General features: G+C 37.4%; 1 protein-coding gene across 1 annotated transcript in view; it reads right to left on the bottom strand.

Annotated features, from left to right (window-relative positions):
- fam135b (family with sequence similarity 135 member B) overlaps window positions 1–12,236 on the bottom strand; it is a 53,776-nt gene extending 41,540 nt beyond the window's left edge. Inside the window, exons 1-3 of the mRNA XM_039606064.1 lie at window positions 11,878–12,236; window positions 6,145–6,241; window positions 2,660–2,739 (exon numbers count right to left, since the gene is read on the bottom strand). Of these exons, the coding sequence (XP_039461998.1) occupies window positions 2,660–2,739; window positions 6,145–6,221 (157 nt within the window). The 5' untranslated portion in view covers window positions 6,222–6,241; window positions 11,878–12,236. The remainder of the gene's footprint in view (window positions 1–2,659; window positions 2,740–6,144; window positions 6,242–11,877) is intronic.
- Window positions 12,237–13,886: the final 1,650 nt, after the last annotated feature.

Raw genomic sequence — 13,886 nt, 5'->3', positions numbered from 1 at the left:
AACATGCTGGAGTTTTCCTTACTGTATATGAAGAAGCATTTTTTTTATTATAAGACTCTGTTTAACTTTTTTCCCCCCAACAAATACAAGACTGGTTCACATCCAAAATAATAACACTGCACAGCACTAGAATATTACACATTCTCCAGAGTCCACAGAGAACTTGTGATAATTTATGTCCATAATTGTTGTCCATTAGAATGAAGAAGTATTTTATAAAAATCGCAATTTGTGAATTTGAGGAAAGTTACATGTTTAAAACAAATCATGAGCTCAAGCATCTACAGTCACCTGTAGTTTAGGGTTAATGTGTACAGTAGTTTAAACAGGTAGCATCCTGTCAAGACACAAACTGTCAATACTTGTGTCATTATTTAAGCAGCTTTTAGGTGAAAAGACTGAATAGTAAGCACCATTAGGCACCTCTAAAAATGAGTTAAATTATTAAATACATTTGTGTCAGCTAATGTTAGTTGAAGTAACGAAACTGAAGCCTCATCTGTCTGGAAAACGATCTGCCTCTTTCTTTACAACATGTAAAAAAGCTGAGCCTCCAGGATTCAGCAGCCCTAAAAATAGACAACCAAACTGCTATTCTTGCCATTTCTATTCAACTTGACATTATGGTGGCTACTTGGAACCAGCAGTGATGAGGGAGCAAGAAATTCTTCTTAATCAAAAACGCTGTGCCTCCTGTCACTGTGTTTTAGGTGAAAACACTCACACATCATCTTTACAATCACGCACACATACACAGTTTGGTGTTGCTGGTGGTGCTGTCCTCTGTAGCAGTGACAACAGCTACATGCCTGAGACTAATATCCTGCTCGTAAAACAATACATAGAAAATACATAAAGTGCCCTCACAATCTAAAACATCCTAATGAAAACAGTAGACTGCACTGTCACAAGTACAGCTGGTGTACACACACACACACACGCACACATACACTGCTCCAGTCATGATAGGCTAAAAATAGCCAATATTGAGAATCAGGATTGGCAGTGAAACAGCTTTCTGCAACGCCACAGATCCACATTGTGACAATTAGGCAGGTTTCGAAGCCTTCAGTCACAACCTATGAATACAAATATGGACACAACAGAAGAGGAATATTTCATGATCTTTGAGGAACCTGAAAGTAATTGTATATTTGTATAGGAATGAAGCATTCAATGTTCACAAAACTTTCACTACAGTGTATTTTTTGGTGATTGTTTCCTTTTTTTAATTAAGTAGGAAACAAATGTATTTTAGAAATTTAAAGAGCTTTTTCAATACATGGACATTTTCCTTAAGACGAGTTTTTCTATTCTGCAGCACAGTGCAGCTTTAAGCCTGCTTTGCCCTTTTCAGCCTTGAATCCTTCTTGTTACAAGGCTAAAGACTTTCCCAGGATAACTGGAAATCCAATACAATTTTATTAAACACTTAAAAGTTATTGTTTGAAATGTTTCGAAGCTATTTTAGATGCCAGATATTCTGCAGGATGAGTCACTCAGTTTTTAAATCCTAAATCACATTGATAAGACAGGGCCATAAAATTCCCAGACAGCGCTCTCATTTGCGACAGAACCTGGATAGCTGGCACAGTGGAGGGACTACTTACTGTTTACTGTAACCTTCTTTAAATTTCTGTCTTTTATCCACAATCGCAGTGAGAGATTACGGTGCATTTGGAGACAAATCTGAGTACTCAGCGGTCAAACTGTTGGTAGTTTTATTTTCCTATTCTTATTATTATCATTATTATTATTATCATTATCATCTGTCATCTGTTGACAGCTCTATGTTAAGAAACCAGTCACATCTTTAATTGATACTTTTTTAAATATAGACATCAAAATTTTATATTCAATTTTTTAATATAGTGCCAATTTAAGGTGGTTTAAATTCTAATGTAAAGATGCTCCAACATTAGAGAGGACCACATGTTGAGACAGTCCCTGATGGTAGCGAGAAAAACTGCTTTTAACAGGAAGAGACCTCAGGCAGGCTCAGGGGGCTTCAGCTGACGAGAGAGTAAGGGGCAAAAGAAGAGCAAAAAGGAGAGCATGCAATAGCAGCATAGAAATGCAAGGGGAGTCCAAGTACGTGAGTGACAGTGGTATTTGGTCTTGTTGAGTAAGTTATTAATCAGGTAGGTTTGGAGTCTGTGTTGTTTCTCAAAGCAATTTACCTTTAACTATTAGAAAGTCAGTCAAACAAGTATAAAAAGATCCAAAAATCAGAAATGACGATAAAACAGCCAAACATGGTTGCAAAAATATTCAAAAAGAGAAAAATGGTGAAGCAACACAGAACAACCTTTGTAATCACAAACTACACACAGAGAACAACAGTATATATGAAAGCACAATGACTAAAAGGTGAGAGACACAAAATGACCAGAAAGGGACTTTGAAGAAATTCAAAATGTGACAGAAATTGACCATGAAAACGCATCAGAAAAATGACCAAATATGAGGCAAAAAAACAATGACCATGGTCTAGTACCCAGTGTCAAACTAAAGTATTCAGACTCCACATATGCTCCACCATCTATTTAACAAAACTACACAAACAGATTACTGGAGCAAATTAAGGGCTCCTCCACACACCAGAACGAGTGGTAAAGTGTTAATCAGAGTGTGAGGAAGTAAACATTGTCAGTCTTACCTGCATTGTCATGTGTTGTTGCTATGACCCTGTGGGGCACTCGAGGTGAGACCTTCAGCCCTGCTCGTATCTGGTAGAACCTGAGGTGGTGAATAAAAACAGAACAGTCACGCTTAATGAAGCAGCACTACTTAAGTTCACCCTCTGGAGTCTGTGAGTGGGTGAAAGGTATCAACAGAACTTTAAGTTTTAGCGATATTTTTGTACGTTTATTTTAAGTTGCTTTAAATTTACTGTCTCTGTTTGTACTCTTTGTATGTTTATTGTGTTTATTTTTTCCATTTCCTTAGTATTATTTATCTAGTGCTTTAGATCCACTTGGTATTACAGTTTAAATGTTTCTCAGAGTTTGTTTCTTTTGATTCAAGAGTTTATCAGTCTCAGGTATATATTTATATAAATATTGGTATATATTCTGTGCCCTTAGTTTCCTCTTAGTTTCTAGCCTTGATAACAGTTTCTCCATAAGACCCTTGGATCTCTCTCCTGTGTCAAGTCCTGTCTCTGTGTGAGGTGTCTCCCTGTTTAGTTATTACCTGTTTTATTGTTTCAGTCATGCGTTCCTTGTACTTTGTCTGTATTTTTGTCTCGTTGGTGCTCTTTGACCTTAATAAAGGTTTTAGTTTTTTATATCCTGAGTTTTGGCTTTCGATTCCCATTCCCACAAAATGTTTTCTTGACAGAAAAGTTCTTAAGCCCATCTTTCATTTAACTTTGCAGTTGTTCGTAAAACTATTCTTCAACTAAAACCACTTAAATTCAATAAAGATGTTAAATATCACATTTTCTAGCCTCTTCCTAACCATCCATCCAAAACACACAGAAAGGCCCTGGGCACTTGGTGGAGTCAAACTCGGGCCCTTCTTCTATGAGGCAACAGTGCTAAACACCACGCCATCATGCTGCCACTTCCTGGCTAATTAACATTCAGTTTGCATGTTAGTATAGTGGAAGTGGCAAGAAAATTGTATTTAAAAATTGCATAAAATTGTCTGTTCATATTGCTGTGTTCACCAGGCCCACTTGTTTTGTAGTTAAACGTTTGGAGCAGAAGTTGCTAGGACAATTACAATTACAACAATTAAATGAATGGTTTGGAGGTAATGTATGTGCCAAACCATTTCTGGAACATAACTGTACATTGTACCATGTATTTATATTAATGTGATGAACTAATTTAAGGTATTTGCCATTTACAGTTTGACTTGCTGAAATTTCAACTAGTGAAAAATGCAGTTACAGATCTTTGTAACTACATTTTTTAATAACAAGAAGGTCCAGGGAAACTGATTTAAAGTATCTGCAGTTTTGGCATTGTGAAATTCACCTGAAGCCTAACACAGAAAGTTTTGGCTAATTTGGCTAACTTTCCAGCTCTTGTTTAAACCAACTTATTGCATTAATACTGTATTCTGAAACTGATTAGTCTTTGTTTCAGATTCTAACGTGCTTTCCGTTAACTTAATGAGAAAATAACATTAAGGCTACACAAAATCTCCCATCGATTGCACAAATATTCTTATATTATTAAAGAATTATTGACAGAGGGTTATCAATTAGGTAAAAGTATTGGAAAATATTTCAAGTAGGGTTCATTTGAAATGATAAACAGTCTTTTTGTGTTAAATATGTATCATTTACATTGAATCATTGTGACCCAAAGCAGATTTGGATAAAACCTTCACATCATTAGCAATCTGAGACCAAAGCATGGCTGTGAACTTGATTATGTCAACAGTGTGTTAATGACAGCGCCCGACAGAGAAGATGTCACAATACAGAAAATCAAAAATGTGTTTTTGGAAAAAAAATAGGTCAATTTAGTGATTACTTCTTACTCATTTGCTATGTTATGGCAGAGATGTATAAAGAGCAGTGTTCCATGAATAGTTTTCAACAAGCTGAATTGTTTTTATTAAAAGGCTAAATTGCAGAAAGCACAGAATACTGAATAACAAAATGCACCTGTGTTTTTAAAACTTACTTTTTCTATTACAGTATAAAATGTAAATGCTGCTTATCGCCATTTTATCCTTTGCAAATCAAATGCAGATTTAATCAGTATTCCTAATGCAATCAGTGTACAGCTGTGTGGCCCACTAGTCTAGCACAGGGATTAGTATTGACTTCAGAAAGCACATTTCAGTGTGGGAAGATGTGTAGATGTTGGTAACTAAACTATTCTCCTTCCATAGTGTTTTATCTTTACACTGGGGTCAGATTTTGTTCCGTGCTCACAACGAATCTCTTCTGATATCACAGAGCAACGTGGCATCAAGTAAAAACAAACATATTAGTGCACTCAGCTGAAGGGATTATCGTGATAAAGCTTTAGCCCATCACATTTGGAGAGGGAAAATCATTTTGATAAAGCTGGTGTTTCACTGAGCCAAATGACATGTTTTAATCTGCAGACAGAGCAGGTTACACAGGGCCTTTTTTTAGTCTGGGAATATCATAAAAACTGCAACAAGAAAGAAGAACTACCTCTGTCATTAACAAAACCTTTTAAACTCTCTATTTGTAAAACACTGGATGTATCATCTGTCTTTTTCATCAATAATACTACATTATATAATAATAGGAAGAAGAATTTGCATTACAGTCAGTCTGCTGGGGGCCTCACTGCTTCATTTGCATTTGCTTCTCTTGAACACTCTGTTCCAAACAGCGCTGTCAGTGCTCTGCATGTGACATTTTGCAACACTGTACTGCAAACATTTCCTCTTAGGCCTGTGCATCAGCTAGCAATAGCAGAATTAACTTTCCTCCCCACTGCTGTCAGACTCCACAACAAAGACTTCAACTGATCAAACACACACATCCACAAATGTGCAATAACACTAATGTGCAATAATCTTTTCTGGCATCGTTGTATTTTTACTCAGTTGTATATAGCATTTGTATTCTATTTTTATCTTATTGTATATTTTATTCTATTTTATTCTACTGTATATAGTATTTTATTTTATTCTATTCTGTACAGTTGTGTACTGTATTTATTCTTATTTTATTTTATTCTAATTTTTGCTTCATAACTTTTGCACTGTCCAAATTTGTGACAAAACAAATTTCCCACGTGTGGGACTAATAAAGGTTATCTTATCTTATCTTATCTTATCTTATCTTAATTAGCAGCTACAACATTCTAGCTAGTTAGCGCCAGTTTTGATATAGCTTTTGGGCCTTAGCCACATCAAAAGCTTTAGATTGTGCTAACAAATTGAACCAATGTTTGAACTAATTTTAATTACTTGCGTACACAAGCTCTGTGTCACTGGAATTTGTCCAAAATAGCATTGTTATTGTTCTATGATGAAACAAACAGAGATTTTGACATTAGCTAACATTGGTTGCATTTAACGGCAGAGTATTTAACTAGCAGCAGAAATAGAAATAGAAATTTTCCAGTAAATTAAATGATACCTTCAGGATATGTGCACATTTTTTAAATACTATTAAATATATATAAGAAAAATTCTTACCCCCTTTGAAAGAGATCCACATTGTGAAACTTGTGCAACTCTAGAGAAAACTCCACTGTTCCCTGTACTTCAGACATGATATAATCCCACTCATCACCTGTCAAAAAAGAAAACAACCAATCAATATGATGTATAAGACCAATGAGCCAAAATAACACTAAATCCACACTGAGAGGTAAGACAAATGATGACATTTCTAAAACTAGCTCCCATGGAAGTGATACTGCATGACTCATTCAGTCCACTGCAGTGTGGATAGCAGACTGTATGAGACAAAGATAGAGACCTTGGTCTGAATATAGTTCTCATTACCAGTGGTCAGGTTAATGTTGCACATATGACAACCACCCCTGTGATTGAATTATGTCACAGTAAAAAAATGAATGCGTGCAGCTGTATGTTCTCTGTCTTCTATCTACCTTAATAAGAAAAGCTGTGAGTCAGGTTCTATTGTAGAAAACATCAGTCCTTTATTGGCAGCAGTAGCATTGTCACATTACCTTTATAGTACATTTGAATAATAATAACTTTTATAACACAGCTATTTTTTTCATTGTTAAACATCACTTTTGTACACCCAAGATTTTAAAACAAAGAAGAAGAGTCTCCTTATTATGTTTGACATAACACTAACATTTAATACTTATAGTTTAATGTAGTGTATTGCTGTGGTGCCCATTTATTCAAAAGAAAGGGTGATTATCTATCACAGTTTTGTTTACCATAGCACAAAGTTTTTTAATCCATCCTTTAGATACACAACACAGAAACCCATCTTTCTCCAGAAGCCTTAATATTATACAGTTATATAAACTAATATTGAATTTCCATTATCTCTTGACTTAGGTATCTATTGGTATCTCTTATTGGTAGGATCTAATAGGTATGCTCCAAGTACTGTACATACTAGACTTGCTGACTCTCTGTTCATTCATACCATATGAAAAGTACTTTCTGTCACTTGTAATTAAAGCTCAGAACATGAACCATCCAATTTACTACAAACATTAGATACCAACCTCGTGGTACACAGGCTATAAAGTGCTATGAGAGCTGAAACACGGCAAGTTTGAGCTGCCATCAATCGAAAGGTGCTCAAACACTGACAGTGTTTACAGTCAAGCATATTAAGAAACCCATCATTAAACGCGTTGAAATATAACACCACCATGTGTGTGGTATTGGGTTAGTGTTCCTGTAAGTGCTGTAAAAACTATAAAAGCAATATTACTATAAAGTAAGATGTACACAGTGACGTATCATTACAGATAAACAGTGCTGGGAAACACCTTTTAGAAGTGCAGCTTGTGCATAACAAACAGTCCCCAGCTTAGCTGGCTTAAAAGCATAAGTCCACTTTCATTAACCAGTAAAGAATTATCTATCTGATTTCATTTCATTAGTGCTCAGACACTCAGAGGAATATCGTTCGAATTTGCAATAAGGAAAATGGAAAAAAAAAATCCTGGTTACAGCTCTCTCTGTCTTAGTATTTAGTGTATTTATATCGACATAGCATGCACAGCAAGAAGATGATGGGTGTGTTTGCAGTTAGGCTAATTGGTGATTCAGCATTGCCCATAGCTGTGAATGGTTGAGTTAATTTAAAAGGTGCCTTTGGGACACTTTTTTTAAAGCTTCAAGAGACTTGTTTTAAAATGAATGCACTTTAAAATACTTACACGATGTGCTAATAGCTAAACTACAGGTATATCAACTGGTTTTTTATCTAATTCATTTTAAATTGAGGATTATGTAAATGGAGTCCTTGGCTACACACATAATATTATAACAGCTAAACTATATGCATGAGTCAGACAAAAGCACAGACAGTATAAGAGCGTCCAGGCCAAGCTAACTTGGAGGTGCCAAGCTAGCTTAGCCGGGAGCAATCTTCCTCAAAGCAAAGAGACTTCTGCTGGTATAGAAGGCTACATGAAATCACCCGCCTTCAGGTCCCTTTAGGTGTCACCTTAATAAAAATTTACCTGAAAATGATGGTCATTCAACGAGTAAGTAAAAAAGATTATCTGTAATATGCTCATTGGGGAAAAGTTAGTAAATCAGAAGTCATTATCCAATGAGCATCCAATGTACCATTTGCATAAATGTGTCTGGGCTGGACAAAAAGGCTTCTTTTATTTCAGAATTTTTCCAAGATTCTTTCAAGAAGATGTTACAGCTTTAAAAAAGAAAGAAATGTTAAAGAAAAAAGTCTGACTTGTCCCTTCGTCTGAGCAGAGAAATTAATTCCCAGTGTCCTCTCTTAACACTTTATTTGACCAAATAGGGTGAGTCTAAGGTGTCCTGGCAGTTGGCAGAAAAACACTCTCTTCTAATGCTGATAAGATGGATTAGAAGATTCCTGCCAACAGTGGAGAAAGAAAGTAAAATCCAGTGCCCACATTAAAGCTGAAGACCATAAAAGCAAATGAGTACAGTCCTGAGACACACAGTAACCTTCCCTAATGTAGTACATCAGCTGCCCACTGCCACAAATGGCCTAAGGAGACAAGTAACGACAGAGACGCTTTCTCTTTGTGCTGACTCTGCATGCTGCTTGTAAGAACAGTTATAGGTCATTTGATGGGAGAGGGTGAGATGCTGAAATATGTTTCTTTTTGCGCTGATTAAGATATAGCTAAAGCTGCTTCGTCGCTTCCTTAATTCATTGAACTATTGTGCAGGCCACCGTTGTACTTATCTGATATCTGCTGTCTCCAACATACATAATAAGAAGGAGCAGCTCACTTCTCTGGCAATGTGTTAGGTAGGCAGTAAGTCGAATGAACACTGTGTACTTGATTAAATGGAAGCTCACAGGCCGGGGACTTACCGTAATATGTTTTTATTTCCCAGCGAAACAATCAGCAGCCTACAGTACATGACAAGAGCACCCAGACGCATGCACTGATTATCAGCCTGTGTTGAAAATTCATCAATACGTTAATCAAATCAGCGAGGCACACACCAAAGCACCCACACTGACAGCTCCAGAGGCATACAGCTGTCAGTCATCTAACAGAGACACACTGTGTTTCTTTTCATGACGATGACAACAATGATCTTGGTTGATGAAACGCCCCACCAGCTAAACTGCAGCATCGGACCTTTTAAAGGACTGTCTGTACCTTTATGTCAGCATTTATAAATTAGTGAATAAGTTGAATGTACATGCCTGTGGAATTGAAATTGAAATGCTGGCATTTAAGGAATAAGAGAAAATTGCAATATAGTTCAGTGTTATTAATATAGCGCCAAATCCCAACAACAGTCACCTTAAGGCGCTTTATATTAAGGTAAGTAAAGACCCAAAAATAATACAACAACAGAGTTTTATTTTATTACTAGTAAGAACTGCTCGATTTGAATAACTCTTGCAGAAAATAGAACTCACAACTTTCTTTTTTCTTTCATTTGTTCAATTTCCTCAATTTTTTTACAGACCCACTGCACACGATGCCGATATAAGCCCGCTGTTTTAGATAATACGTGTTTGGGAATCGGTGTGCTGGTGCACAAATACTGAACTGTTTTTTTTTTGTCTGTTTGTTTTGTAGATTCGACAAAAGAAATTGAACAGATGTTGGGTTTTTGCAAGATGCTGCTAGTGACAAAGTGCCTAAAGGTACATTACATTTGGTTCTTTGCTAAGCGGTGTGTTATGTGTAGACACAACCCTGGCTTACCCTTTAAGTTAGGAGGCTTCTTTTATGTCTGAATGATTAACAGGTCAATGTCAACTAACATAACAAGTGAAAACACATTCCTGCATTCATACAATGTCCTTAATATACTGTTGAATTAACTGTTTTCAAGCACAGCTCCCCGACATCTCTACATAACCTGTAGCCAAACTATACTTGGAATGTTCTGCTTGTGCAATTTTGTGAATTATCTCTTTCTTACTAGAAGAAAATCATTAAACACTAATCGTTACAAAACACCCATTTGCTGTCTTATTATTATTTAATGCAGGCCACAAACACACCACACACACACTGGCATTCTTGGAGGTCTAGAGTTTGCAGCTTGGCTAATTCTATCACCTTAAGGAAAACCTAAAAACTCCTGGCTTCCCTTGAGCTGCCCTCTTTCCTTTCCTGCAGCTCCTGTTGGCGTCAGCTCAGCTGGGACCACTGATTGACATCTCCAGTGTCAATTTGAGAACGGATGAAGAAGCAACACGTTCACAGTGTCTGCGTGTGAAATAAGCAGATTTTTGCAGGCTTAGCAGGCATAAATGTCACTGTAAGACAGAGACTCATTGTTTGCCATGAGCTGCTGTATGTGCACATAGCTCAAAGAACCGGAAATTAATCTCAGACATTATTCCACTGATTAACATCCACATCCCTCTCCAGCACACAACAACAAAAAGCTGTCACCAAATATGTGACAAAGGGCCGCTGGGTTACAGCACCTTCTTATAAGCAAGGGTATCAAATCACAGTTGCTGTAGCAAATCCATCATTTTCACCATTTCTAATTTCGAGAGAAAGCTTTCTGCAAATTGGTTATGTGGAGTGGCACTTTACAGAAATCCACTGAGCCAGCCCAGCAATCATGTGATGGCATAATCTAGCATTTGCTAAAACCCCTCCATGATGCTGTATTAGGCTCTTTGTTGTTAAATTACAATATTACAACGCCAAATCCCTGCAAAAAAAAGGATAAAAACAAGAGAGAACAAGAGAGAGAAGGAGTGGGCCGAGTTATGGAGTTAAATGAATCAGAATATGACTTTGAGAGGATGTGACTGGCATCGTTGCAATCTCCAAATGAGATTCTCTGAAGATCAAAAGGCTTTTCTGCTGGCGTTTGGAGGGCTGTATGCAATCCGTAAACAGACGTACTATTTGTAGTCACAACTCTGAAGCACTGTTCACTTGTATGGAAACCGAGTGCTGGTCACGTTGTTAGTGTGAGCATGCAAGTGTGTGCATCCTCCTCCAAAGAAAAAACTAGTTAAAAGATGGGCATTAAAATGAAATGCTTGGTGTTGGATTAACTGGTTTCAAAGTACTCTAACCCCGGCATTATGTTCTATAATGACATTTTGAGATCAGTCAGCTACACCAGTCCCTGAATTTGTCACATTAGTACATGAGCAGCATTATTAAATGAAGACTATTTTCCCTTATGTCATCAGTTATGTCCGTTTCAGCATTTTTGCACACTAACTGTGGCAAAGTTTCAGTCTCTGCTGTGTTTGTGTTACACTGTTTGAGCCTACAGAAGGACAGCTTTGACCAAAACCCTTTGTTAGCAAAAAAAAAAAATCCAGTGCTGCACCAAACACAGTTGCCAGTTATCAAAATTAAACCACTGTAGTATGTGGATTGCTTAAATACAATTATCAATGCTTTTATTTTGAAAGCTACATGTATCTCCCCCATTGTTTCTTCAGCTTATCACTGTAGAGTGGGCTTAAATGTTTTGTTTCCTCAGTGGTGACCACATATATGCAATAGGTCAGACAAAGACCCTCAGCTGCCATACAGAGGAAACATATATGGACTATGAATTTAACCCGTTAGCCTCCGTGTTTTAAGCAAATCCGTGAGCCTTGCAGCTCTGGCGCCGAGCAGCAGTGTTCTACAGAAAGCAGCTTTCTCTGTTGTATTGTATGACAGCTGAGCTTCCCTCTATCCTCTCGTGTTCCGAAGACAACAAACCAGGCAGCAAAAGGCAAAGGAGAAAGGTGTCACATGTAGAATAAAACAGCCTCACCTTAGCGCTGATGTGGAGTGATATCCGCAGAGGGTTTCTGGTCCAAGCCTCTACTGGAGTGAATAGCTGTTTGCGGACGGATGCGCGGATGTAAATGTTTATATCATCGCTTCTCCTGCTGCTGCTGCTGTTGCCATGGTTATTCATCCAGACCCTGTGTGTTCTGCAGTCCCCTCTCGCTCCCCGTCTCTCTCTCTCTCTCCCTCCCTCCCTCTCGCCCTCCCCTGAAGGGGATTTCAGTTTGGGAAAAGTATCGCTGAGTGGCCGTGTCTTTGTGCACAACGCTGACCGTATATACTGACTGTGGATAGTTTCACAAGGTGAATATTAATAGTCAGCAGCACCCAGTCAGCGTAGTTCTGCTGGTGTCCGTCCGGCAGGGCGGGCTGACGTCAGAGCCGGCCCCCTAAAAGCTGAAGTGAACCGTGCACTCGGAAATTACCATGGTAAGAAACAAAAGGGTGACTGTTATGCAAACAAAGTGTTATTGCAATAATAAGTCACGTGATTTGGACACACTGTTGGGCTTAGTGGAAAGAAAAATAAAAATGACAAAAAAAAAAAGGAAATGCGTAATTGCTTACAGAAAAGAGCTGTTTGATAGGAGACCATAGGTTTCTTGGGGAAGCGGTTTGATTATAACCCATATTTATCCTCTATGATGCACATAATAATGATCATTTTTAAAAATGAGGTTGCTATATAGCAACAAAGTTTGAATAGAATGGAGGTTGGGGTGGATGGAAGTTTCTTTTATCCATCATAACTTTGACAACATGTGTATTACCATAATAATGTTAACAAGCTAAATCAACATTCCTATTCAAACAGAGGCAAGAAATTCTTTATTTATATGTTTTATTATGTGAGCCATGATCATACATTATATTTTACAGTACCCGTGTGGTGTTTTGGAATTGGATGTGAAAAGCAAAGGATGGATCTGACTGACAAGTCATTAGCCAAGGAGCATATCCTGAATAATAATTTACAAAGTCACAAAAAATTAACATTTTTACATTTTTAAATTTAAATTATAAAAAAATTATAAAATGGATCCAGGTCATATGAGCTCGTACATGAACGGATCTGTATCTGATCTGGGCCAAATGAACTGGGAAATGACTGCATCCAAATTGTTTCCAGTCCTGATATGTTCCACATTCATTTTGTTGTGCAACTAGAATCCATTACTTAGCCATATCCATTATGCATCTGGGGTAGATCCAGTCCATGGTAATGGGTTAAAACTAGCAATTTAACCCATAAACTTATCAGGAAAGTGTTCATGGAGGTCACAGAGCATGGGAGTCAAAGGCTTTCTCCCACAGATGTCTGTTACAACCAGAAGTCTTTTTGGAACCAGTGGAGTCGCCCCCTACTGCTCACTGAACAAGATTTGTACAGCACTTCCATGTTAGCTTTGTATTTGTGACCCAAAAGTGTTGTTCATTGTTTACACTGTCCAGGATTTCCTTACTTGTTTTGTTTTCAATGCCATTTTTTTCTTCTGTGAGATTTTTCTGGCTCCACACAAGTTTTTGGCCCTAAAACCGATGCATGCTCCTGTCTGTATTTTGCCCACTACCAACACTTCAGCTGTGTGTTTATAAGTTTATTTGCTAAATCCTCCACTGTGTTCAACCAACTAGTTGTAAACATAGCCTACCTGAAAATGGTTAGCAGAAAAGTGGGTTTTTCTAAAAACAGCTCCCGATGGAGATTTTGCTGAGGAGATTGAAGCGTAGCAGTAAAGTTAGAAGCAGTAAAATCAAAACAAATGGCTGAAAAATGCTATGACTCCAAACAAAATGATAAAGTAAGCAATTTCTGCCCCCTAGAATAAAACATAATAAATCATTAGGTGGACGACCTCATCTGTTTGATTGTTTTGATCATCTAAGACAACAATCTGGATTTCTGATCTAGGTTTTCTTCTTGAAGACACAATAAATTCACACAGTAGCCACTGTCTAGCTTGTTCCTGGCAATCAGGTACAATTAAAAAG

This window comes from Oreochromis aureus, linkage group 22 (genome assembly GCF_013358895.1).
Source record: "Oreochromis aureus strain Israel breed Guangdong linkage group 22, ZZ_aureus, whole genome shotgun sequence".
Taxonomy (NCBI): domain Eukaryota; kingdom Metazoa; phylum Chordata; class Actinopteri; order Cichliformes; family Cichlidae; genus Oreochromis; species Oreochromis aureus.
This window is presented reverse-complemented; position numbering and strand designations above follow the sequence as displayed.